Source organism: Pseudovirgaria hyperparasitica (genome assembly GCF_010093815.1).
Source record: "Pseudovirgaria hyperparasitica strain CBS 121739 unplaced genomic scaffold EJ05scaffold_19, whole genome shotgun sequence".
Taxonomy (NCBI): domain Eukaryota; kingdom Fungi; phylum Ascomycota; class Dothideomycetes; order Acrospermales; family Acrospermaceae; genus Pseudovirgaria; species Pseudovirgaria hyperparasitica.
Genome location: NW_022985567.1, coordinates 270,172 through 295,620, shown reverse-complemented (window position 1 = coordinate 295,620; position 25,449 = coordinate 270,172). Strand labels below are relative to the sequence as shown.

The 25,449-nt window shown below is 48.8% G+C and overlaps 10 protein-coding genes across 10 annotated transcripts; 2 read left to right on the top strand and 8 right to left on the bottom strand.

Annotated features, from left to right (window-relative positions):
- The first annotated feature begins 67 nt into the window (after nucleotides 1-67).
- Nucleotides 68-1,521, top strand: EJ05DRAFT_167140 (NAD(P)-binding protein). The gene has a single exon (XM_033739473.1). The coding sequence runs from the start codon at nucleotides 322-324 to the stop codon at nucleotides 1,309-1,311; it is 990 nt and encodes a 329-aa protein (XP_033596108.1). The 5' UTR covers nucleotides 68-321; the 3' UTR covers nucleotides 1,312-1,521.
- On the bottom strand, nucleotides 1,390-2,570 carry EJ05DRAFT_167131 (uncharacterized protein). The gene is made up of 3 exons (XM_033739472.1): nucleotides 2,220-2,570; nucleotides 1,741-2,164; nucleotides 1,390-1,683 (listed from the first exon to the last, which is right to left on the bottom strand). The coding sequence occupies exons 1-3, from the start codon at nucleotides 2,270-2,272 to the stop codon at nucleotides 1,468-1,470; spliced, it is 693 nt and encodes a 230-aa protein (XP_033596107.1). The 5' UTR covers nucleotides 2,273-2,570; the 3' UTR covers nucleotides 1,390-1,467.
- Nucleotides 2,571-4,559: 1,989 nt separating this feature from the next.
- Nucleotides 4,560-6,249, bottom strand: EJ05DRAFT_521539 (FAD linked oxidase-like protein; the record flags this gene model as incomplete). Its single annotated transcript, XM_033748766.1, has 5 exons — nucleotides 4,560-4,834; nucleotides 4,886-5,091; nucleotides 5,139-5,563; nucleotides 5,617-6,016; nucleotides 6,068-6,249. The coding sequence occupies 5 exons, from the start codon at nucleotides 6,247-6,249 to the stop codon at nucleotides 4,560-4,562; spliced, it is 1,488 nt and encodes a 495-aa protein (XP_033596106.1).
- Nucleotides 6,250-6,605: 356 nt separating this feature from the next.
- On the bottom strand, nucleotides 6,606-8,403 carry EJ05DRAFT_167109 (UbiA-domain-containing protein). Its single transcript, XM_033739471.1, has one exon. The coding sequence runs from the start codon at nucleotides 8,153-8,155 to the stop codon at nucleotides 7,043-7,045; it is 1,113 nt and encodes a 370-aa protein (XP_033596105.1). The 5' UTR covers nucleotides 8,156-8,403; the 3' UTR covers nucleotides 6,606-7,042.
- Nucleotides 8,404-8,785: 382 nt separating this feature from the next.
- Nucleotides 8,786-10,198, top strand: EJ05DRAFT_504749 (S-adenosyl-L-methionine-dependent methyltransferase; the record flags this gene model as incomplete). The annotated part of the gene is made up of 3 exons (XM_033747618.1): nucleotides 8,786-9,076; nucleotides 9,123-9,623; nucleotides 9,677-10,198. 3 exons carry the CDS (start codon nucleotides 8,786-8,788, stop codon nucleotides 10,196-10,198), a joined length of 1,314 nt encoding a protein of 437 aa, XP_033596104.1.
- Nucleotides 10,199-10,409: 211 nt separating this feature from the next.
- Nucleotides 10,410-12,170, bottom strand: EJ05DRAFT_489840 (FAD/NAD(P)-binding domain-containing protein; the record flags this gene model as incomplete). Its single annotated transcript, XM_033745825.1, has 6 exons — nucleotides 10,410-10,599; nucleotides 10,637-11,014; nucleotides 11,073-11,704; nucleotides 11,756-11,956; nucleotides 11,987-12,063; nucleotides 12,107-12,170. The coding sequence occupies 6 exons, from the start codon at nucleotides 12,168-12,170 to the stop codon at nucleotides 10,410-10,412; spliced, it is 1,542 nt and encodes a 513-aa protein (XP_033596103.1).
- Nucleotides 12,171-12,426: 256 nt separating this feature from the next.
- On the bottom strand, nucleotides 12,427-15,037 carry EJ05DRAFT_167020 (uncharacterized protein). Its single transcript, XM_033739470.1, has 2 exons — nucleotides 14,550-15,037; nucleotides 12,427-14,504 (listed from the first exon to the last, which is right to left on the bottom strand). The coding sequence occupies exons 1-2, from the start codon at nucleotides 14,759-14,761 to the stop codon at nucleotides 12,614-12,616; spliced, it is 2,103 nt and encodes a 700-aa protein (XP_033596102.1). The 5' UTR covers nucleotides 14,762-15,037; the 3' UTR covers nucleotides 12,427-12,613.
- Nucleotides 15,038-15,313: 276 nt separating this feature from the next.
- Nucleotides 15,314-16,236, bottom strand: EJ05DRAFT_489838 (uncharacterized protein; the record flags this gene model as incomplete). Its single annotated transcript, XM_033745824.1, has 3 exons — nucleotides 15,314-15,763; nucleotides 15,865-15,911; nucleotides 15,999-16,236. The coding sequence occupies 3 exons, from the start codon at nucleotides 16,234-16,236 to the stop codon at nucleotides 15,314-15,316; spliced, it is 735 nt and encodes a 244-aa protein (XP_033596101.1).
- A 564-nt stretch (nucleotides 16,237-16,800) lies between these two features.
- EJ05DRAFT_480132 (putative FAD-binding oxidoreductase) lies at nucleotides 16,801-18,530 on the bottom strand. Its single transcript, XM_033744813.1, has one exon. It carries the CDS (start codon nucleotides 18,201-18,203, stop codon nucleotides 16,881-16,883), a length of 1,323 nt encoding a protein of 440 aa, XP_033596100.1. The 5' UTR covers nucleotides 18,204-18,530; the 3' UTR covers nucleotides 16,801-16,880.
- Nucleotides 18,531-22,153: 3,623 nt separating this feature from the next.
- On the bottom strand, nucleotides 22,154-22,998 carry EJ05DRAFT_494760 (kinase-like protein; the record flags this gene model as incomplete). Its single annotated transcript, XM_033746210.1, has 2 exons — nucleotides 22,154-22,688; nucleotides 22,730-22,998. 2 exons carry the CDS (start codon nucleotides 22,996-22,998, stop codon nucleotides 22,154-22,156), a joined length of 804 nt encoding a protein of 267 aa, XP_033596099.1.
- Between the last annotated feature and the right edge of the window lie 2,451 nt (nucleotides 22,999-25,449).

Below are 25,449 nucleotides of genomic sequence, written 5' to 3'. Positions count from 1 at the left end.
CATTCGGACCCTTCCGAGAGATTCCCTAAATCAGACACTGGACCACCAACGCGCCGCAACACTTGGTCTCACATTCTGTCGCCGGGTTTCCCACACGGGCGTGGGCTTCACCACTTCCTCCCAACTCTACCCAGTGCCAAGCTGGAACGCATTTCTGAATTGCCATAAACGTCAGTGGCTCAGACTCTTGGCAACCCAAACTCCCACCTCAGTTGAATCCTTCACCCAGCTTGCTGCGGACATGAGCTCTTACTTGGCCACCTTTCTTCCTTGAAAGTAACAATATCATAAACCATCGTTGTGACTTTTTACATCGCCAGAATGAGCGGCACCATCCTTATCACCGGCGCCAATGGTTCGCTTGCTATCCCTACCGTCGAATTTTTACTCACGAACTACCCGGAACATACACTACTTTTGACGGTGCGAAACCCCGGTGGCGACGACATAAACACCGAAAAGTTACGACAAACAATTGCAAGATTTCCTAAGGGGAAGGCTACGGTTCGCGGTCTGGACCTTTCAAAGCTCACATCTGTCAACACGCTTGCCAATGAGCTAATCGCGGAGATCAAAACCGGCAAGCTTCCAGCGCTCTCGAGCATCATCGGCAATGCTTATTTCTGGAATCTCAACAAAGACACCATCACCACTAGCGACGGCTACGAGCAAACCTTCCAGATCAACCACCTTAGTCACGCAGCTCTGGTTTTAAGATTGCTTGGAAGCTTCGAGCGTTCGGGAGGTCGTGTTGTTCTGTTCTCAAGCGATGCGCATTGGCCAGGTAAAAACGGACTTGAAAAAATTCCCGTCTTTATCCCTTCGAACCTTGATGAGCTCGTATTCCCTGAAGACAAAGAGCCCCATGATAATATGGCGCAAGGCTTCCTCAAGTACGCGCAGTCGAAACTGGTTGTGACCATGTGGGTTCATGCTCTAAACCGTCGCCTGCAGAGGAATAACATGAGCAATATTACTGCCATCGCTGTTAATCCCGGTAACATGACTGATTCCGCCGCACTCCGTAAAAACACCCCTGCCATGGTTCAATTCATGTCGAAATGGATCCTTGGGCCCGGTCGTCCTCTTCTACGCTTCCTCGACCCTACCATGCGGACTACCAAGGAAGCCGCGGTCGATATCGCCGAGTTCGCCACCAACAAGGCTTCTCCAGGGGAAATGGGATTCTTCACAATGTATAAGAAGGATGAAAGCTCGCCGGACAGCCAGAAAGAGAATGTTCAAGACGATCTATGGAAAAAGACCGTGGAATGGTGCCGCGTCAGGGAGTCTGCTCTTCCTCTCAATTAGCGATCTTGAACGTTTGCTGTGTTACATCATCAGCTTTCTATACCGCCGAGGAGACTTTCGATTGAGCATGCGGCTTCCCATTTCTGTATCTAGCTTGTAGCTATTCGGACTGCTTGATCAGGCATACAATGCAAGTGATACAGCAGTTTATTACATCTATTGTATGCCGTGGGCGAATCTTCGCAGAGTCCATGTTTCGCTCATTTTTTTGCATGCAAGCTCCCATTCTGTTGTCCATTCTTCGCGAAATGGCTGATAACCTGCAAGACCGCCAATCCATCTTCCCAGTAATATTCCAGCAGCTCTTGATATTTGACATCGGAAAGGCATCCAGGTCGGTAAGGAGAGATAAGAACCCCCAGCGTCGAACATCTCTCGTTTTCAGCCGATAACTATTGGGTTGACTAACACCAAGTAAAATCAACTTACATTCATGACTTGCAACACGTCGAAATGTCCCCCTTTGTGTAGTACAACCTCGTCTTGGTACGCGTACCAGTTTTGGAAAAAGACGTTGTCAATCTTGAACGATTCCGGAGTATCGTCTGCCGATAGCAGAAATCTCATGGTGTCCCTACCGCCGCTTGGATGTGGATAAAGGCGATGATGTTGCCATGGGCGCACGGTGATCTCACCGTGCTCCGGAGCCAATGCCATCTCTACACCATCGACTTCCACAAAGAGTTCGCCTTCCAAGACTTGCATGTACTCCTTCTGATAAGGATGGAAGTGTAGTGGGGGCTTCTTTGAGTTCAGTGCCAGAAGTCGCGGGTGTTTGAGATGGAAAGTGATATCGTAGACGAACGCTCTCGTGGCATGAGGCAGGAGCCGCACAATGATTGCTCCCTCGAAGCTGTGATTATGTTGTAAACACACCCTGGGATCAAAAAGAGCCACGTGAGACTCACGCCACGAATAGTGGGTTCGGAAATTTCGAGACATCTTCCTTTGATAGAAACATCTTGGAATTCGGCAGAAGACTCGCAGCACAGGTACAACATCATCCGACACAGGAACACCTACGTCAGTAGTTTATGAGAGATTTTTGGGTCGCATATTTCATTTTTTTCGGCTTTCCTGCTTCGGAGCTGCTTGACTAAAGGAGACCACCGAGAAAGCTGGGCCGCCGATCAGATGCCAGCGTAGTGCTTACGCTGTACGTAACCTGACATGTGAATCAGAGCAAATGAAACACTCACCCCCACTAACTGATAGAGTAGTGACAGTTGCTTCACTCGCCGACACAGAGTTGGCACCAATCGATTCGATCCGATGCTGGACCTCGAGTCGAAACAGACTGAAGTTATTCGATTTGAGATATCGTCGAATCGAATTGAATCGCCCAAATGGGAGAGCAGAATCAAATCTAACTGAATTGAATCTGAGCTCCAATCGAGGGAAGGTAGGCCTTCAGAATACTTTTACGTAAGCAGGGCTAAGATCACAAACTATGTCGAGAAAGGCTAGCATCGCGATAGTTCGGTGTTGGACCTCATCCACGCCAGAACGGCTCAGCTAATCGACTGCTGTAGAGAACGACAAAATAGATTATTAGGTAATCAATTTCTCAGCTGAAACAACCTCATTCTCATCGTGATCCGATGCTTGATGTATCATTGTTGCGTATTTCCGTGTCTGCTCGCTCAGCGTCTGGGTAGTTGTCTGGGTTTGGGCCTGGTTGTTCTGGTCGATTTTCTACTTCAAGAAGTATCAAGGCTAGGTACAGGTGGAGGGTCGTACTGCTGTTCGGGCGTTATGGTGTCGACATTGATGCCTGATGCATCCCTAGATGTAATCGCATTGCCAGCGGTTTTCGGATGTTCTTCTTCCGTACCTGGGCGGCTTGGTACGACTGTTCAGAAATATCTCGAGAATGTGTTCGAGGATCTCTAGTGTACGCAGCGTGATTGTATAGATGATTCTACATGTCTACGTTATGATGAGAAATATCACGAGATTTGCCTTATCGATTCATAAGCCGAAACGCCTAATTACCTAACGCTCCTCTCCTCCACAACACTGCCCAAGCCTACCTTGCTCTTTCATCTTGCGCTTGAAAGCTGACAGCTTCGATATATACGCAATCTCTACGAGCTACTGATTGAGACGACACCATCGATACAATGACCGCGCAGGCACAGGGTCGGCTATGTATGATAGAAGTCGTATGGCCTCGAATAAGCTTCTTCTTCATCACACCCTTGCCTCGGGAAGGGACGTCATCAGGGCGGCATTCTTGGTAACTTCGCAGTCTCTCTAAGGCATCGAGCAGTCTTCACACTTCAACAAAGCGTGCTGTGTCTCAAGAGACTATTCACTAAACTAACTAGTATAGAGAGACGAAGACGCTACGCGATTCACTAGGGGTGGCTAACCAAGTACAGTAGTCACTAGTGGAACACGTATTTATATCTGTTGACAACCTCAATTCCGAAAATAAGCAGATTTAATAAGGGTTCCAGGTAGCTCTGATGAAGTTTCGATTACTTCGCGTGCGTTGGTAGCCGACGCAGTTGTATGCCGGTCCTCAAAAAGACCACCCCTTGCAGTAGATTTAGAGCCATTGCACATCAGGCTGGCGCTCTACATCGATCACTAGATCGTAATGCGGGACAGGAAATACAATAAATATTCCCAAGACTCACCGTCCGTCTCGGTCTCTATATTTAAGCATCCATCTTCTCGACCTGAGCCTACTTACTGAGACAAGCATGGATGCCATCCGGGTCCTTCACTTTGACCGTCTTCAGGCCCAATCGATGAGGAGGATAGTCATTGTCACCGGGGAGATCGCGTACTCGATGAACATCATCTCCTAGAGGGGAATGCCACTCTGGTCGCGCAGCCTATCAAGGACCTTATGATAATCTATCTATTTTTATCTACTTCTATATTTACTTCTCTTCTTACCTACTTATTAATCTTGGACTCATAATAGGTTCTATCCACTTTATTAAAATAGCAGGTGTCTTCTTCGTGAATTCTAATATCTCATAAATTGTCTTATTTTACCTATATTTATCGTTATGTTAAGTTATAAATAGATATAAAATAGGTATTAGTAGAGTTGAGAGGAGACCCTTGATAATTAGAAATAGGGGCTCACATCGTCTAAAAATGAAGGTAGCCAATTAGCGCCTAAAGGTCAGCTTATATAAGAATCAATTATACGATAATCTCGCTATACCGATGTAATCGACGTGGCCGTCTTCGTATCGTTATATCGAGATCCGACTGTATATATAGAATCAAGCCTTCGAAAGTAGAAATCCATCCTTCTGCAATCGTTGGAAGATACCACTAGGATCATACGCTCCTGCGATAGACCTTAACTTGCCAAGATTCTCCGCACCTTGTGTACTGAGAGGGTTCTGGTCTCGAGAGGCGTCGTTCATGAAGATGTAATTCACATCTAGTCCGCGCTCCCTGCTCAAGCTCGTCCACATCTCGGTAGTCGAGAAAGATGCTGAGCAAACATCGTCGTCATCGACGGCATTGTTCCAGTCGATCAATGTAGTCCACCCTAGGAATTTGAGCTATGCTTCCAGAACTGAGATCTACTCACGACACTTACACTGATGATCAACGGCTGGAATACCGAGTGCATTCCCTCCATTCGTGACACCGACTGCCGCGATGTTCGCGGGAACAGGTTGCAATGAGAAGGTCTGATTCGCACCGGTCCTCTCCCTTGTAGCTAACGCGGCCGGTAGCCAATGCGCATAGACGTCTTTGTAAAGCTGAGCATCGACTTTGGAGCTGACTCCGCGGTAATCATGTCTGCTTGTGTTAGTCTGAGGAACTCCGACATGATTCGCACCTGTTACCTTTGGGGCAGCAACTCGAAGGAGCCGCCGAGAGTGTTTGTCAAAGAAGCGACAGTACCGAGCGTCGGTGGTACTGGGACGGCAGCCGTACTCAGGTTGTCCCATGCGGCGAATGCAGGCGGGTTCTGAACTGGCTCCGAGTACACCAGCACCAGAGTGATGACATCTAGACTGATAACGAGCGCTACAGTTGCCTTGGGATCCCTTCCACCATCCATTTGCCATGCTGCGTGGGTATCCAACACATGATCCGCGGACTCCACGGCATAGGCTCTTATGCTGTACCAGATATCTCTTACTGTAATCGTGTTGAGATCGAATCTCGTCACAATGCCGAAGTTGGGACCACCGCCTTTTAAAGCCCAGAAAAGTTCGACGTTCTCATCCGCATTGGCATCTACAATCGAACTATTCGCAAGAACGACCTTCAGCGAAGCCGGTCAGTCAATTCGAGCAGACAGCTGATCTTGCTACACACCTCAAAATTCCTGACATTATCAACCGCCATGCCAAACTCTCCAGAGAAATGCGAAAAACCGCCTCCGAGAACAAGACCAGCTGTGCCTACATAAGGGAGGCGACCCCCTACGACAGCGAGACCAGCCGGATCGAGCGTATCATATACTTGCCCCCAGCGCGTGCCTGGTCCGATACTAGCAACGCTCTTATCCTCATTCAGGGTTACCTGCAGGAAATTCTCAAGGCTAATGAGCACACCCGGATCCGCAATACCGGCGAAGCCCGGATTCGGCGAATGCCCACCGCTGCGGACAGCAAATTTGGCTTCATGTTGGACGATGATCGCCAGGGCAGTTGAGACGTGTTCCGCATTGTGGGCACGCACAATGCAGCTGGAGTTGAAGATGCATGATTGGGACCTGAGCTGTTGGTCAAGCCCGAATGGAGACAACGAGGGCGCGGTTGCTTACCAGTTGATTTCGACGGATGTTGTACTTAGTGGAGGTGTGTTTACGATACTCCCATCTCCCCCATCAAGCGTGTGTGCGAGCTCTGAACAAGCTGATTTTGCGGATGGTGATAGTTTCGAGATAGAACCTGCCGCTAGAACCATACCAGATATTATGCCCAGAAACAGTGAGGTCCAAATCATGTTGATGCCAGGTTAAGTACTTTCGGGTTGTTCTTAGGTTTCTATCTCGCTCTGTAAAAAATGCAGTGACTAAGGGCTCAGGCAGCTCTTCGTATATTGCAGAGTGTTATGTCTTTTTATAGAACCATGGCTCATATACTTACCTACCCATGCTTAGTACGAGTCGACCGGTGGGCTCCTCTTGGGCAATGGACAGAAGGCGTAATACTGTAGACTCTCTTGGACCACGAAGGGTCTCGTTCGCAAATCTTCACAGCATCACCGTGTTGATTGCCCGGATCCCCAGATCTCAGTTTCCACGCAGTGAAATTCCGACAACTCCGGACAGCACTGTTATGTGTATCCTCAAGAGATCTGGAACTTCTAGAAGTCATATATCACATGGCCCTGCGGCGTCGACATAAGATCGAATGTAAATCGACAGCCTGAACAACACAGCTATCCATTTACTTTGGATCTTCTACATGGAGTCAAGTCGAATTTTTACCCAAAATTCAAGACTGTCCATCCAATACAAGGTTCTAAGAAGCTACTTCGCACTCCCGCCCTCACTCCAATGACCTCTGTTGCCTTTCCGGCCCTGTAGCATCTCATACAATCTCCTTCTGAGTCCTACATAGTGAAATGCCATTGTATGGGTCCGCAAAACATGCTGTACATCTACTCACTCCAATTGGACGTTGTTCCTGCTTACATTCTCGGTATATCAGGCCTTGTAAGTTGTCGACGACCCACCAAGATCCCGTTCTCTCCTCGAGAATACCCACGTCCGATATCGCATCACTTCGCGTCGTTAGATCCCTTCCATTCGTAGGCCTTCGAGGACAAGATCCAATAGCCCTGCCTTCATCGCATACTCACCCGCCAATCCCGTGGCAATTGCACCTCCGGCATACCAAAACCCATTCCCGAACCACCACCAACAGCTCTCACTATCTTTTAGATCTACAAAGATAATCATGCTTCCCAAGCTCGCCGCCGCACCACCTACCGCTCCAAGATAATACACCGCTCCCAGTCCTTCCCATATCCCGGTCCCAACAAGCGACCCAACCATGAGCGCAAGCAGCAGCCACAGCAGCACTTTCGTCTTTCCCCGGCACAATACCGCCAGACTGAAGATGCCGTTCTTGAGATCGTCCTCGAGATCCTGGTGTGCGTACACGGTGTCGTAGATCATGCTCCAGAGCAGTACTGCCGCAAACAGCGCCGCGGACCCATACTGAACCGCGGGCACGGAATTCGAGCCTAGAAGTCCAGTCGTGAAGGCTTCGACGCCCATCGTCTTCTCACCCATAACGTTGCCCCATGCGAGGCAGAATCCGAGCACGGCTTGAGGAGCGGGCACCTGGCGCTTCGCATAGGGGTAGTAAGTCCAGCCCAATATCCCAGGCACCGAGTACAGAAAGTTCTGCCATGTATCACCTTCCATGGTGGGCAGGAAATAAGCAGCGCCGGCAGCCTGCGTTGCCGTGAAGACGAGCGCGGCGGAGGGGGAGACGGCGCCACGTGGAATTGGACGATGGCGTGTCCGCTCGACTTTGGCGTCGAGCGGTGCGTCGATCAGGTCATTCCAGATGTGAATTGCGTTTGAGACGAAGAAGGAACCGGCGAGTAATTTGCCCGCTGCGAAAAGGACGTCGGATGGGTCGGAACGCTGCTTGATCGCGGCCAAAAGGAGGCCGAAAGCATGGGGGAAGTAGATCAGGAAGAGGCCAGCGGGGGGACTGAGGCGGGCAAGCTGAATATATGGGACCCATGATTGGGGGAGATACCCTACCCAGCCTTTGACGCTGTTGCCACCATAATTCCCAGCGTGTTTAGTTTCTGTTTCGGAGCCTGGGGAAGTGGCAGCTGTGGTGGCTTTCGAGATTTTCCGCTGTTGGAGAGTCTTGGTCGAAGACATCCTGGCGGATGGGATGGAGGGACCGGGAACGGGTATGGGAATGGTATTGCGACTTGAAGCGTTGGCAGTGAAGGGATAGTCAAAGAGACGCTGCTCATGTCGTCAGTCGCGGTCAAGATGTGAGCAAGATATCATCGAGGTGGAATGGCGTCGTACTGCGTGTACCAACCTCGTACGCCAAATGAAGACGAATGGAGGACGTCCATGAAGCTTCTATTTTTGGTTAGACTGGGCTCCGGCCCTCTCCAGAAATGAATCTAACCCCAAATGGAAGATATCTCACCAGACTTATACTACTCGTAGTAGTGCTTAAATCTGTAACAGGAGATCTGCCCCCCTGCGCTCGTTACCTTCATGTTTCGGAGGTAGCCATTAGGGTAGCCAATGCACATTGCTCCTAGGAGCGACCGGGCTATGGACTGGCGTAACGCTGAAGGCGGTATGAGGATTGTGCACAGCTTGCACGTTACGTGTATGGCACAACGGTCCGTTGGCATTAGATACCTCGTCTAGGCAGAAGACGGAATTGCCATTAACCACATCGACTAAAGACACCAGGCTTGCTTGAACCATTGACACTGCCACATTCACATTGCACACATCCTAAACAGACACATGAACAGAGAAATTATGGGCTCGCTTGGCACTGGACTTGTTTCGCCAGCTACTACACCGCCGCGACAGGTCGATACCATAGATACCTTGGTTGACACGATCAAAAGCTGCTTCTACTTCCTACGACATGATGCTAGTCTCCAGAATGAGCAACAGAAGGCAGTCAATGAGTCCAAGGGACCCAGCAAGACGGAGAATGGCTTTAGAGAAAGCCTGAACGCCCGTACAAGATTAGTGCAGGCATGTCGGCTTTTGATCAATGCGCTGGAGGGACCTACTGAGACTTCGAAAAATATGGCGCTCGTAGTAAGCTGCATCAAAGCCTGCGATTAAAGCATCTAACAAAACGCAGGACAAGCATAGTCTGGTATCCTTACAGACGATCAACCATTATCGAATCGCCGAATTAGTTCCAGCAAATGGTGACATCAGTATCGAAGCCTTGGCAGACAAAGTCAAACTGCCAGCCGATACACTCGCTCGGATCCTGCGACAAGCAATGACATATCAGGTCTTCCGAGAGCCCCGCAATGGATACATTTCACACACAGTGACTTCCATGGAGATACCGAGGTTGGAGCCCCTACTTACATACCAGCTGGAAGTTTGCTTGCCATCTTCACTAGGTCTCATCAGATGGCTCAAGCAGGGACAAGAGGATGCGATAAAATCTCCGTTTCAGGTTGCGCACCACACGGAAGATTCATGGTGGGAGTATGCTGGAAAGCGGCCGAGCCTTATTCAAGGCTATGGACGGTACATGGAATTGATCACGAACGGTGGTCCACACGACGTAAGCCATGTCGTAAGAGGATTTGCGTGGGAGTCGCTAGGTGAGGCTCTTGTCGTTGACGTAAGTTCGTGGCTCGTTGGTCGACGTTGGACTCGCTGATGCCGGTTTGATAGATCGGAGGAGCGAATGGTTTCGTGAGCGTGATGCTTGCTGACGCATTTCCAAGCCTTACCTTGATGATTCAGGATAGCACCAATCTTCAAGAGGTAGCTGATGCAACAATCCCAGCGCATCTCAAAGGACGCGTAACGTTCACACCGCATTCGTTCTTTGAACCTCAAAAATCGACTAGCCGAGGCGCTGACATCTTCTTGCTTCGACATATCCTTCACGATTGGGCTGACGAAGATTGCATCACGATTCTACGTCAATTGACGCAGTGCTTGAAACCAGGCGCGAGCATCATCGTCGCTGAACAGGTCATGAGCATGCCAGGAGCTGTTGACAGAGAGCGGGAACGAGTGATGAGAGCCTTAGATATGCAAATGATGGTCCAATTCGGCGGCAAAGAGCGAACCCTGGAGGATTGGGAGGGTCTGTTCCAACGGGCAGACGAGTCTCTGGAGATGGTTGGAGTCGTGAAGCCAGACGGAAGTGCTGATTCGCTGATACAATTAAAAAAGTCGTCAGAGTAAGACCATGGTCCCTGGACAAGAGAGCTTATCGTTCTTTAAAATATTGGCGTAGAGTCTCTTGGGCCTGGGTAGCAATGGTACAGAAAACATCCTGAACATTACGTCAGATGATTTTTATTATGACGGATTGAGGTGGCGGTGATGAGGACGCGGGGAAAAGGTCGTAATTTCAAAGAGGGACGACGTGGGGGGACTAAAGATCAGAGTAAACTTACAGTTGAATAAGGGAAGGCAGTGGTGGACTCAGGTCGGAGAGTGTGCCACCCGCAGTGCTTAGAAACGCTGAGTTATCGAAGGGGCTTTGAAATAGGTTCATGGAGACTTCATCCATTGTGCTCTTCGTTGTGGAGTCCGTAATCATAAACATGTCAGGAGCCCCACCAGATATATTTAAGCATACACTCTAATAAGAGCACAAGAATGAAGACTACTACGTACTCAACTTGCCTTGACCGTCTTTTCACTTGCCTCTCTGCGTTATTTGGGGGTTCTAGACATTTGCTGCACTCTCGTTGAGTCTCCGCAATTACATCATAACCCCAAACGGTATTTTGGTATTCTGCATCAGCCCAAAGATCCGGGTGCTTCCAGCCGGCGATTCTCGGCGCTCGCATTATGGCATCGCGTTTCTCCTGATCGACTCCGTCCTCGTAATGTAGGACTGTCCGCATCGTAGAAGCAGAGTTTTGAATGAACTCTGCCCTTGCTTTGCGGACACGCTCGTATATCGAAAGGACCTGCGGAATATCACTGATCTGTGAAAGGCAAGTGCCTAAAACAGCGGCATCTTCGATAGCCTGCGCAGCCCCTTGGGCGCTGTTCGAAACTTGTTATGAAGGAGTCCAGCAGACAATACGTTTAGAAATGCACGTACACATATGGTAGCATGGCATGGACTGAGTCTCCAAGAAGACAGATTCGATTGACGGACCAGCTTGGCAAATGTGGACGGGTCTCTAATGGCCACTGCACGAGTCCTTCGGTGTTGATTTGTTTCGCCAGAATATTCACCAGAGGACTCCAGCTGCCATAGAACCTCAATAAAGCCGTCATACGTCCTCGGCGTGTCCATATGTTTGATTTATCCAGTCCAGCCTCTTCATTTCGGTGAACCATGACCACATTATAAAGCTCGTTGCCACGGAGTGGATATGCCATGATATGGCCATGAGGGCCGATCCACCGACTGCTGACTCTGCCATCAATTTCTTGTATGAGGCCGGGACATTCAAGCAGCTTGTGCCGCGGTATAGTGACTCTATATGCTGCATCGCCGGTCGCTGTGAGTTCGTCTGGGATCTCCCAATATCTTACCATCTGTGCCCTGACTTGGCTGTTTATCCCGTCCGCCCCGACGACAAGATCACCCTCGAACTGTTGTCCTGTCTCAAGCTCAACTTTGGCGTTGAAATCAGGGTCGACAGTTTTGACACGAGCGCTCATGTGAAGGCGGGCGCCTTGGGCATGGACAGCCTTCAACAGTACTCTTTGAAGGTCGGCTCGATGCTTACGAAAGTATCAGCAGAGCTCCAAACGATTGGTCTGGCGCGCACCCACGATGACTAGCATTGGAGAATCGAATTTTTTGTCGAGGCCATCGCTATGTGAGCGGGGTCCAATCTCTGAATCATCATCGTAGCGGCGCACAACAAGACCGGCGGGTTTATTTGCATAGATAGTTACCTCTGCAAGAACGCCCAGGTTTTGAAGTACGCGTGTAGCGTTTGGGGCCCGTATGACATTAGTTAGGATAAAAAGCTAGTTACGTTGCGCCTACAAGTTGTATACCTGCTCCAATTTCGGAAAGCCTAGAAGCTTGCTCCAAAATGGTGACCTTACATCCGACTTGACACAGTGCTGGGGGCCTGTTAGAGAGAGCTACATTGAGGAAGAAACTGAATAGCTTACCTATCGCAGTCGTCAAGCCGCCAATACCTGCTCCGATGATAATAACATGAGGATGGGTATTCATCGTGAAGCGACAGGATGCGAGGAATTCACGAGAGGACTGGAATAGCCGGAGATGTACCTTGACCAGCATACAGAATAGTCTTGTAAGTAAAAGAGTTATATAATTGCTGACCTCGCCTTAAAGGCAAGGCATGGTCTATACGCCTGAACTGCAAGGTCTATTCAGGCTAGCCTAATTGGGCCATCATCGGAAGACCATATGTAGCCAGTCTCGCGTGAGCTTAGCGGCAGATCTCTATGTAGAGCCCGAGTGCCTTCAGGGGTGCATTGCCTAGGAAATGCACGGCGCATCATCCATCGTTGAGAGACATGCGTCAGACACGGGTACCTAATGAGTGCGTCGCTTCCCTCATCGCGACCTGGGCGAAAGCGTTTCCCACAACGCCGAGACTAACGCTCAAGACTTTACAATTGGGAGAATTAATATCCCGAATACTGACAGAGCTAAGTGATGTAATCAAGTAATTCGGATTCAAGTCTCGTCCTATGGTCTTGCAAGACTAGCGGCGCCGGTCCGAGTATCGGCATCAGGTCAAAGTCCACCGAAGGAAAATCAAATATCTCGTGAGGTGCGTCATTCATAATGTCACCCAGGTCTATGTCAGGATAACTCAAGGATGGAGGTGATTGTGCCATGTCACGAGAGGACGATAGTGTCGAGCTGCCCGCTGATAAACTTTCGCTACCGCTGCTCTGTGGCTCCATGTTTTGGAGAACTTCACGAATAACAGGAAAGGCAGCGTGGGCGAACCTCGTGCCCTGTGTTTCTAGGATTGTGCCCGACATGGTAAGCGCCGATATGACTTCGGCGGTAAGCGAATGTCCGGGTCTACCATGAAGAAATCCGATCAGAGCAAGCGCAGCATCCCATACGATCCGATGAGCGATGAGCCAGCCTTGCAGCGCTTCTGTCTCGTTGTTGGTAACATCTAAGATTTTCACGATAGCTGTAGCGTGCTGGGCTGCCCGGATTGCAAATTGGTCGAAAGGTTGAACCTCGGATGGCTCAACATTGCTCTTCGGGTCCAAGAACCATCGCACCAGGGTCAGACAAACCCAATGATACGAGATATCCAGCAGGACATATTGTCGAAGATGCCATACAGGTACATCAGGATCAATGCGCATGGCTGGCTTCATAGTCAGGGATGTCTCTCCATTTGCCTGAGTCAGCTGAAACTTGGGGGGGAGAGATTCTGCCCATGCTTCCACCACAAGACACAGCTTTGGCAAAGCTACTTCCATTCGCTTCAACGCATCGAAACCGATCTCCGAATTCGTACCCGTGGTAGGACGTGACGCTAAAGGTTGTAAATCTGTGTTCAAATGATTGTGTATGCTTTTGGCAATGATCATCATGCTCGAGTAATAGAACCAGAAGTCTCTATTCTCAGGATCTGGTGGTGGTATATATCGTTTTGGGGTACGATCTGGGAGGCCGCATGGCATACCATATTCAATGAGCTGCTGCGTATCGAGACAGAAGAGGAGATCTCGCATTCGGTCTTGTGTATTCAGGTCATCAGTTGGAGTTCCCTGGGGCGCTCTCTGATGCAAGCCCAGGATATGTGCGGCCCGGATTGCCAGGCCTAGGACTTGGTAAGCAGATTTGTGTCTCCATTCATTATGGAGGTAATGCACTTGAAGGATGTAGCATTGAAGAGTAGTCCAGGTCGGAGAATCATGCTCCTTGTTGAGTACGTCTGAGCACGATTGGAAAAGCGAGCTAGCTAGAGACCGAGCCTTGTCTTTAGCGCTATCGGTCTCTAGAAGCCCTGGCTGATCGGAAAGATCTGGGACTTTGGAACTGTACTCTGACTGGACGGCAAGCGCGTGCACGATATCTACAAGGGAAGATATGTGGCGCGAGCCATCCGAATGCCACAGCATGGCATAATGTGCCTTGTACGAGTCTGCTTGCAGTACTGGAAGTGCTTGGTGAAGCCTTCGCCAATAGAGTCGATTGTAATGGTCCTGCAGCTTGCGCGACAGAGGAAGACGAGGGCTTGGAAGAAATTGGTGCGTGCTGATGTTGAAAGAAGCTCCGGAGGTTATGGAGGCGACGCTGAGAGGGACGCACACCTGTTGCTGCGAGAGGATGGTGTCAATCTTTGCGGCATAGGCATTGGTGGACAGGTCGAGCCGGAGCGAGGGCTCGTCGGTGGGAGAGGCTAGATCATCCGAGCAGATACTGACGGTAGCGGGACGGAGGTGAATGGACGTTGCATCGTGTTGACTGTAGGCTTGCTGTACCGCGAGGGCTTTCGTCTTCTGCTGCTCCTCTTCCAGGCGGTCTTCGAGATGGCGGACCTTGCCGACCAGGCACTGTACCTGTCTGCTGACGTCAGTCTGGCGCTCCAAGACATTGCAAAGGACATACTTGACCAGGACGCGGACGTCAGCATGCTCCAAGTAAACACAGTTCAGCTTTCTGGAGGTGCAGTGTCGGCAGGGTTTGGCGTTGTCGCACTTGACGCGATTCTTCCTGCAATACTCGCAGGCGAGTGGGACGGGCTTCTTTTTGGTCCGAGGCTGATCAGCTCGAACAGCCACGTCCTCGGTCTTGTTTTTGATGGAGAAAGTCGTGAACATCACGATGGATTACTGGAAGAGCCGCGAGCGAGACGTTAAAGCACTAAGGTTCACACCAGGCACGCCCTAATAATACCTAAGGTGTCCATGTCAGCCTTAATTGCGTGCCTTAGATCCAAGGTTGTTCAAGTTGGCGTTTTGAACGCGATCATGATCAACCCATGTTGAAAACTGTGTTCTTACTGCAGTAACTAGTGCTCACTACGCCGCCGATTCTACGAGTCTCCAGCGATGGATGCATAATCTTTTTTCTCTGGGAACAAATCCACCTTTCAACAATACTCTCTCCGCTGCATATTGATATTAAACGAAGGGGCCAATGCTATGTATGCATGATACACCATAGATTACCCGAGCCTTGCACCTACAACGGGGCAGCATTCAAATGCGAGATAAGATCACGATTAAAACCACCATGGCACGGCAATCCCCCGGTCTGCCTTCTATCCATATCCTGGGATAGAACACGCCTGGCGAGTTCTTCAGCAACTCCCGTATCGTCGTCCGACATTCGCCGGTTGAATGATTCCGAACTAACCCAGCAGTCATATTTTAGATCATGAAGCAACACCAGGCGATTTCCCTGATTGGAAGATATCCACCGTGTTCCCCATAGAACAGGCGGCAGTTGCGTGACCAAGACATGCGGCTTGGCTGTGCCGCTTGGTAGAGCTCATGTCCCTCTACCAACGGCTCCTTGAGACGTCCTGCGTCGACAAGCTGGACTAGAAACACCTTCGCTGGCTCAACACTACACCGCAGACGCTCGAGACTAGACACGAGTTCCTTCATGCCATCACGGGCACATCCGCTTGGCGCGGCGGAATCGGCAAAGACCCGGGCCGCAATGTTAAAGGCGTCCAGGCAGATGCCAAAGTTGGGGCGGTCCACTTGCTGTACCACCTCCAAACTCTTCTCCCATGTATCCGCATTTGTGTCCCACGCTAAGCTCTCATAGCAAAACCTCATTATTGGTCGTTTGTCAAGTCCCAAGTCGGCCATCTGCATGACAAAGTGTTCAAAATGGAGCAAGGCTGAACGCCACGGTGCAATGGACGTCGACATGCTTGAACAGTGGACGGTGGAGGTGGACTGGAACCTACCTTTCGCAAATCCGCTAGCCGAACCGCCGCATCGTCAGTCAGCTCCTCTGCAGACAGGAAGTTGGACGGAATCAGGATCAGGTCGGTGCCAAGGATGTGTGCTGCTTAGAACCACTCCTGGAGCCGAGCAGTACGTTGCTCGTGAATGGAACGGTCCCGAAGCCCCTCGTAATGATAGAACGACTGTATCGAGATTATCTGCAAGGAATGCTTGTCACACATGCCTCGCAGCTTGCGCACTGCCAAAAGATCCTCCCACCACAGCTCAATGCCGCTGATTACGTACTTCTTGGCCATATCAAGCTTGTGCGCGAACGAGTGTGCAGGCGAGCACTCGAGGGACATGACAAAAATTGCGGCTTGCAACGGCATTATGAAATCGAGGATGGTAATGAGACCGGTCGTGCATTCACTGAGCCAAAATTCAAGTTGGCTTTCATTTCTGGAAAGCGGAAGCTGAGATTACTGCCCACTTATTAAATGGCTGGTCCTTCTATGGCCTGCATGCGATGACTACCCGCGGGTTACCACTCGGATTGCGAGCTTGACTCGAGCAATTCCGTTGGATCTTCGGGAGGATGGTGGGATTCTTAGTGAGTATCTTGAGTCCCCGAGATTCTCAGTTCCCGATACCAGGACTCGTTTTTATGCCCAAACTGGTCGGTCTCTAATCGGGAAATTTCGCTGGCACTACCTCTCTAAGCTGATGATTAGCCCGTGGAATTCCCTCGGTGGCGGTGGATACACGACCCTGCTTAAGGCTGACTGCCTGGACCCCACGTACTGCGCTTTTACCCAAATGAAACGGCAACATCTAGCACCATACACGATCCACTGCCCTTCTGCTACATTCGGGAGACGGGTCAAGGACAGGTGGGCCCAAAGGATCCCAAGCGGACTCAGTCAATGGTATCCATTGATTCCATTCTTAGTCTTCGAGCAATATGTATACTATGTTAAGCTGTGTTGTTGCTGATAGCACTCTAGAGACCCTCTCCGCGAAGGGATCTCTGCCATCACGAGCCTGGAATCTTGAAACCCCCTGGCAAAAGCCTCTGGTAGACGCGCTGAGGATCGTACTTATCTCTCACCCTCCTTAGCTCCTCCACGTTCTGTACGCCAAATGAGCCGGTGACCTGTTGATCATGATTCGCCTCATTGGGAAACAGCCACTCGATATGCTCGCCTTCCTTGATCGTTACATCTCTCATCTGCCTGATAAGCTCTCCGCCCGCCGTATGTACGGTCTCATCGTCAGCTGCATTCGCCCACCCAGCATTGATCGCAAACCACGTCTGCGCCTCGACCGTGTTGCCAAGGAGATTTCCGCCCATGTCTATGCCACGCTGAATTACGTTCGGTCCGATGGAGTTGAGCCCAACCGCGATTGTGCTGTTCTTAACAGACGAAATGGTTTCAACAGGCTGACCCTGGAGGAGCGGTTGAAAATGATCATAGATCGCCGCTGTAGGCCTGAAGTTTACGTTCCACCAGTCCCAGCGTGGGTTCGGGGGCACGGGCGCGCCGGCAATCATCGAGGTAAGAGACTGGATTTTTGTGTTATCGTCCGTCGTGGGAATGTTCTCGAAGGGAGCGAAGGCCGGAGGATTAGCCTCAGGTTTGAGGTAGACCATACTCAGCACACCGCCAGCGTCTGGACCAGTCGGGAAGTATAGAAGCATTATGCTGGCGTCAACGTCATGCAAAGCAGCGTTTTGTTGAAATTCGAGGGAAGCTTGCAAGAGCGCGGGGAGTTGTTCAGGGCCGTAGAATTTCTGACCACCCCAGATCTGGCCTAGAGGATAGGTATAGATGGTGAACCGGGTGACAATACCAAATTGGTTGCCAGTACCCTTCATGGCTTTAAAAAGGTCGGGGTTCTCGTCCGTGTTGGCATTGACGAGGGAACCGTCGGAAAGGATAACTTCGAAGTTTTTGACATTATCGCAGGCAAGACCGTAACGGCCGGATAGATATGATAGACCAGTACCTTGCAAGAAGCCACCAACACCGACTGCTGGGACACGACCTCCAACGGCCATCAGGCCTTCGGCGGTGAGTGCCGGGAAGATCTTGTCTCCCCATCTCTGTCCGGAGCCAACGACTACGACACCGTTATCCTTGTCAATGGTGACCTCGTCGAAGCCCGACATATCGATGAGGATACCGTCTTCTATGGCCGCCGCGAGTAGATTAGGCGAGTGGCCACCGCTGCGGACAGCGAATCTTACATCGTTCTCGACCAACCTCTGGACAAGTCGCTGCAGCTGACTTGTCTCTTCGGGTCTCACGATACAGCTGGCCTGCTTATGGCAAGTGGCAGACCTACAGAGGTTCATTTATATGCTTCCAGGCGGGGGCGTACCATAGATCACTTACCAGTTGATATCTATTCCAGTGGAGTACCCAGACTCCGTAGGTAGCGTGGTAATGCTCTGGAAACCATCTGCAGGGTCAGCATTCATGGAGCTGCAGAGATCGTCGGCCCGCTGCCTAGAGCTAGCATCTTGACGAGGTACAGTTGATAGTGGAGCAGCGATTGTCGCCGCGGGTGACAGAGCCAAGAGGCCGAGTCCCAGCGCAGCAGATCGCATGGATAGGAGGAAAGAAAGACCTGGCATGATGAATGAATTCATAGAAGAAAATGAGAAGAACCTGAGTGAAAGAAGGATGCAGGACCTTTGGAATAAATTAGATTACTGGGTATATCTCTAACTCTTATAACGCCTCAACAAGCCCTGAAAGCCATTCTCTGTCTCTGGTGTTATCATCCTTCTTGCTCTGGGTTTCGTTCCACTTTTTTCGCCACAAGGCATAAGAAACAACAGGGGCTACCAATACTCACCGATCGCGGACCTCATATCCTTCTACGTATCTTTCAACCATGATAACATGCCCTAGTATTGCCTATAATTGAGTACTACTTACAAAGGCCAGGCTTATTGCCATAAGACTAGTACTTATGGTCATAGGTCGTGACTATCTAATTAATTAACGTTTTTGAGCTTTATTCCGGTGATGCTGCCTGCACGCGGATATATATTGGCGATTGGTGAGTATGAATTGGGAGCCCCCTGTTGAACTGTTTATAGCGACCCACGCGATACGGGCGCCCTTATCACCTAGGACACCCTTCAGGCGGGAATTGTTGCGTTCGTAAGACAACTCCGCTCTCATTCGTCAGCCTGGGTTGGCCTGATGATTCCATGTCTCATCTCACTGTTTACGCCACAAGGCATACATTTGATTCAGCGTACGGCCGGAGTTGGCATCAATCAATTCAGTGGCGATTCAAGGTCCCACAGAATCGGTGATTCACGATCCGATTTATGGTTTTGAGCGAATCAGTATACTTCGATTCGATTCCGATTCGAAGTGTCGAATCGATCGGTTAAATCGAAACGAATCGGTTGGAGGGAGAGTGAGTATAGATATCTATATATGTAAACTCAATAACGTATATTTTGAGGCTTGGAAGATCCGAGCCATCCAGCTCTGCACGTGATAAATTCTGTGGTGGGCTAGTATAAACAAGGACGACTGAATCCCTTGATTACACGTGAGTGTTACCCGATGGCATGTAGCGAAAACGATAATTCAGTGTGGTACTCCGCTTGATATATACATGTTTTGAGAATTTTAAACATAATTGTCCGAATTGGTGTAGTGGCTCATAGTAGTTAATATCGCAATCTATCTCGATTCTTAACAATTTCTAGGTTTCTAAAATGTATTTTTGAAATCTTCTAAGGATTCTCAATTAGCTTTAGACACTAATTAGTCTTACTAGTGGCGGAGACTAAGCGAATGGATAGTACTTCTAGCGCTCATTCAACTCTACGCCGCCATACATGGATAGACGTCTCTTATAATACGTAATGCCCGTCCAAAGGTGAACAATTAAAGACACTTTGCGAGCACTCTAAGTCTATTAACGGTGAGCACCGATTTCTATACTCCACGTTTACCGTTATCGATAACGACCATTGGGTTTACTTTGGCAGGTCTACGATGCCTACTTCGTCCTAAGATACTTGGAGAAAATTTAAAGCTTGCTCCAGAAAAAGACGTCTATCCTTCAGCTCCCACACATATCACAAGAGCGGCTACAAATCACACGAACTATGTCTTGAAAGGACCTCCACTCTCGTTCTACAACGAGCTCAGGGGGTTAGCCGAGGCGTTGGCACTTCTCGAACGGAATCCTTATCTTGATATTATTCGATATCACGGCTATCTGGTTCATCGCGATTGTATTTTTAGTCTTACCTTGGAATGATATCGCCATACACTCGAGGAATACCTTCGGACTGCTAGCTCTGAAATTAACATCGACCTCTGCTTTAATAGAATTTAAGGCCGTAGCGACACATCTTCACTCCTTTGTCCTTGCATATAACGATATGAAACCCAGTAATACCATAATTCATGCGAACGACATATGGAATCTCATAGATCTAGGCTCTTATATGCTCATTAGAGAAAGCTTAGTCGTTACTAGAGACGCAGGATAGAAGACTTCATCACAGCAGCACGATAAGGAAGCATGATCGACTGCGCCAAGGTGATAGATCAATAGCTGCTACGAGCAATCTCTTGACCAGTGGCCCGATGTTGCGCCCAATATGCTTGCAAAGCTGGATCGGATAGTTTGTAGTCTCGTTATTTGCTGGGTTGTTAGCCGGTCCCACATACTAAGAGTTTCTGTAGTCGCTGATGACTACTTCATAGAGTCTCTGGGGCTGCCCTTAACGATCAATATAACCGTGATACTTCGGTTGTGACACCTATCTCGAATTAGGTTAAGCGGAGAGAATTAAGGATAGCACATACATGACGATGTTGGAAGTTATTTTTGAGAGTTGTTGCAAGTTTGCTGTTGATGCCGCGGAGCAGCGGCTTATGTACGCCATTTATCCAAATTGTGACTTCGGCTTAAGCTGCATACCAAATCAGTCAAACCGACAATCGATGGAAGATCTATGCCAAGAGCAGGCTGAAAGCAAGTGTGCTACATAAGCGCAGCCCACTTTTGTTCGTACTGACTGCTGCCTGGTGATAGACTGCATGGCGTTGAGGAGCGCCTGAGAAGCTGGAAAAACAAGTACATTCTTTCATAGCCTCTCGTCCAATGAATATGCTAATACTAAGTTTAAGCGCCATTTATGGTGAAGGACCAAAAGGGAAGTATACCCGAATTCGCACTTTCACCACGAACATGGTCGATGATTATATACTAATGGAGGTTCTGAACCCTATATACGGTAAGCGCTAAGGCGTTGGAACTCCTCGAACGGAATCCTCATCCCAACGTTATTCAATAAATTATCTATGTCAAGAGTAGTCTAAAAGCAAGTGCTGGCACTGTGCCACATAAGCGCAGCGTACTATTGTTTATACTAACTGCTGCCTAGTGTAGTCTACTTAGAGAGCTCCTACGAGGCTGGAGAGATAAGTACCGTCTTTCATGGGCTCCTATCCAATGAATATGCTAACACTAAGTTTGGGGTACTAGGCAGGCTAATCAGCACAGCGCCATTCACGGTGTATAAGTAGGAAGGGATTTCGAGAAAGCCTCCAGCAAGAAAGCCTACGTACAGTCCACACGGCCCGCACAACGAGTATCCTTAACAACTAGTCTTCGAAACACACTGTAAGCAGTGCTTCTCTTGTATATAGCCTCGAGCTAACAATTCAGATTGACTATGAGCGATAAACGTCGAGTCTACGTTTCGATCCATCATCGTGACGAACTATCACTTGGACAGAACCGGGTTGAGCTACAATATAGTGCTTATCACTGGAGCATCCTTATCACACCGAAAAAAATCGACCGGTCACGACTGCTTTGCGATTGATGTGTCCGATGGGATTGTACTTGATCCAGTAGCAAGGCAAGACCTAAATCCCGACCGTAACTGGGTATTTCGGCCAAGCAGGGAGTTAATCCTCTTCAAAGCGGTCATCTTATTGGCAGGGTCCTGATAGGAAAGGTGCCTAACGATATTACAAACGATCAGATCCAGGCGATCTTAGCTACTGTACCGGTTCCCGTCAAAAACGCAACGCCGCAGCAGAACTATGTCACTTGGACAATGGCGGCTATAGCTATGCTTCAGGAGGCTAGGATAGTAAGAGGGTTTGATATTTCTCAGTTTCTAATCCGAGCTCTTCGGCAGGCGGACCACTGGATGGGCGAATCGAGTCCGCAAAACATATATGTCTACGCCTAGAGGTCTATGATACGACCATAGGGGAGCTGTGGTTCGTAGTATGATAGATAGTGTGCCTATTGAACAACTGCTCCTTCGGGTCCGGGAACGCGCCAATGCTTTTGATTCCCGGGCTCCTCATATAGAGCCCAGAGAAGATATTCAGCCTTCAACTCGTCATCGTACTTAGGCATAACACGTTCGAACTCCGAGTACCAGTCTGGCACGTTCATCATGCCATAATGCGCCTTTGTATACTCCCAATACTCAGGATACCAACCGCTGAATGCCCAGTCTATAATAGCCACAATCCTACCATCCTTGACTATAATGTTACGCTGAGCAAGATCTGAGTGAGAAAAGAGGGTACGATAGGAGCGCGAATGACATTTTGATACTTGCTGCCCAAAAATCTGCTCACTAGAATCAAATGGGATATTGCCTCGAAGGAAGGCATGAAACTCGTCGTAGGTAGAGAATGGTCCAACAGGTCTATTCCCGATTCGATAATCCAGGCAGGAATGCGACTCTGCCGATGCAACGATTCCATCCTGCGGTGGCTTCAGCCCCCGGAGTTGGCCAACAAAATTCGCGAGCTCTTCAATAATAGCTCTTTTTGATCCTCGGATAGCAGCCCTTTCATCCAAGCGAACGCGAGAGTCTGACCCTGAACATATTCCATTTCGATGTAGAGCCTATCTTTGTATTTATATGTCCGATGAACTCTGGGTATAGGTATAGATGTTGATCTGGCGACGAATTGTAAGGCTTCCAGTTCGGCCTCATGGCAGGGACCTTTAACGAGTCGATGTCGACCTACTCGAACGACGTTGGGACCTAATGTGCCACAGATCTTCTTCGCAATTGAAGTTCGGCTATGTAGAAGGCGCGATATGCATCGATCAAGAAAGCCTGATGCCATGGTCTATCGCGGGCATGCGAAGCCTGTAAAGTTGCAAAGGAAATGATGCGCAAGATTGGCAGGGTTGCGACGGGCGAAGAAAGCGGACGCAGAGCGCGAGGCGATTGACCGGGGGCTAAGCCGCTAATATCACCAGCTCCACTAGCAGAACTCGCTAATTACACTCCGTGAAGCAATCGATGGTTCGTGGACTAAAAAATCACGCCACAGAGGTTATTCAAAACTCTATTTCTATGATGCGAATAGTCCCATATTACGAGGACGGAGTCGATTAGGAGAAACGCGATGTAATAATGCGAGCACCGAGCATCGCCGACTGGAAGCACCCAGAGCTTTAGACTAATTAATGCAGAGTACCAAAATACCGCTTTGGAAATAATCCAGCATACCATTCCCACGACGCAAGATCCCCGCATTATTGTTCTACATAGAACTTCTAATGTGAACCGCGCCATAAGTCCTCCATATAGAAGCAACCCGAAATAGTAGTGAACTAGGGCCATCATTATCGGCACAGAGGACGACTGGATTCCATGGTAAGCGGGCAGGGACAGCTTCCTCGAGCTTTAGACTTATAATAAACATAGATGATACATGTTCCCGTGCGCATCTAACCACGAACAAACAAGCTTTTAGACCCCATCTTTTATAGATACACGGAACGGCCCGTTAACTTAGACTAAGCCCTACTAAGTCCCGCCAATCCTAGCTAAGTCCCATCTCTTTTAAATGTATAAAGTAACTATTCTCTTAATTGTCTAGTAAGAATCTATTACATAGGGTGAACCATGTAAAGGTACATATAGTAAGATTAGCTTGGAATCCTTAGCTTTTTCCCTTTACTAGTAACCATGCAAATCCAGTCGCCTCTAAGGGCATAGCTTATCTAGTATACCAATGGAGTTATTTCTCTAATATGTTTAGCTTAGGTATGTTAAGTTATATAGTAGAAGCGAACAGCTAATTAGAAAAGCTTCTAATAGAAGGTCTTCTAAGTGCTCGCTTAGTATTACGCGGAACTAGTGTTAGTGCGACGAGCTTATTACACTTTTACGTGGTACTCGACGAGGCAGCCTTAGCTAATCATTCAATTCGACCTTTACTCTTATCCTAGGATTTATTCGTCTGCGGGAGTACGAAAGTAGCTAAGTTACGGAATATATTCGCCATAGTCCACGCGATTTGATCACGAGTTATCTTTCGAGTAGTTAAGTAGGTGTGTAAAGCTTCCGCACATTCCTTAGTACGCATGGGAAATTGCGATACCTTGATCTTCGCTCCCTAAGTCACTGCCAGTTGAACCGACTATGTAGTACAGTCGTTTCTTCGGATAACCTATTAGCGATTAGTGTCTAAGTCAGTTCTATATCATCGATACCTAGTAACTTAAGGGCCGCATTTCTAAGGCTATAGCGACTTGACGAACACGAGAGCTTCCCGTATATTCCGTGCACTATCCCAAGAAATATCTGGAACTATGTGCCGCAAGGACTGAATTCTCTACGATTAATTCGAGTCGACCTAAACTTGCACCAAATACTTTGTTCATCTGCATTACGTCACCTGGCGGTCATCTAGTGTCCCCGTGTAGAATCTTTTCTAACCTCTTTTTCCGATCTTAAGTTGGGAACATTCACCTATATTCTTTATATTAGATCCTTGTAACGCGTCGTGCAAGTTCTTGAAAGCTTGCTTACTGCTATCGACGGATTGAAGGTCATCTAGTTCGATCTTTCCAACCTACGGCTATCTTTGAGTACTCTTGTAATCATGAAGCATGTAGGCACTCTCCGGTGCTTGTACTTGAACTCGATGAAGCCACCACGGTAGCCCTAGAGGTATGCATGGGATCTTATTTCATCTTTAAAGCAGCTTAAAGAGCTCCGACTGAACATCGCTGGCTCAGGTCTGAAATATCCTCTTGACACGACGGATTTTTGCCACTATCCCTCAAAAGTACTGGCTTTGTTTGTACGTAACACGTCGTGCGCATGCTAAGTTAATAAAGCTAATCTACTCCTAGGTTCTCAAAAGTCGCACTCGCATAAAGCTAGTCAAACTCCATACAATTCGCTTCACTAGCTTCTAGGTTTTGAAAGGGCATGTTTCTCTTCAAGGGGTTATTAGTACATTTCTTACAATTATGAATAAACCTCGCCGAATTCTTCTTCAGATCCAGACTCTAGCAGTGGATCCTGGTTACGCTCATGGCGATCTAGAAATAGAGCTGCCTTTACAGCCTCACACTATCCCGAAGTTATCATTATCTAGATCTAGAGGCTTAACAGTACTATAATCGGTGAAAGAAGAAGTTTTGATTGATACGATAAGATTCTAGCAAAGTGTACTTTAATTTCACTACCCTAGTAGTATGGTTCTAGATAGTCTGTTAGGACGACGTAGATCTGGTCTATCGCATATGTTATGCTTGACTCTACTACTTATCTCTAT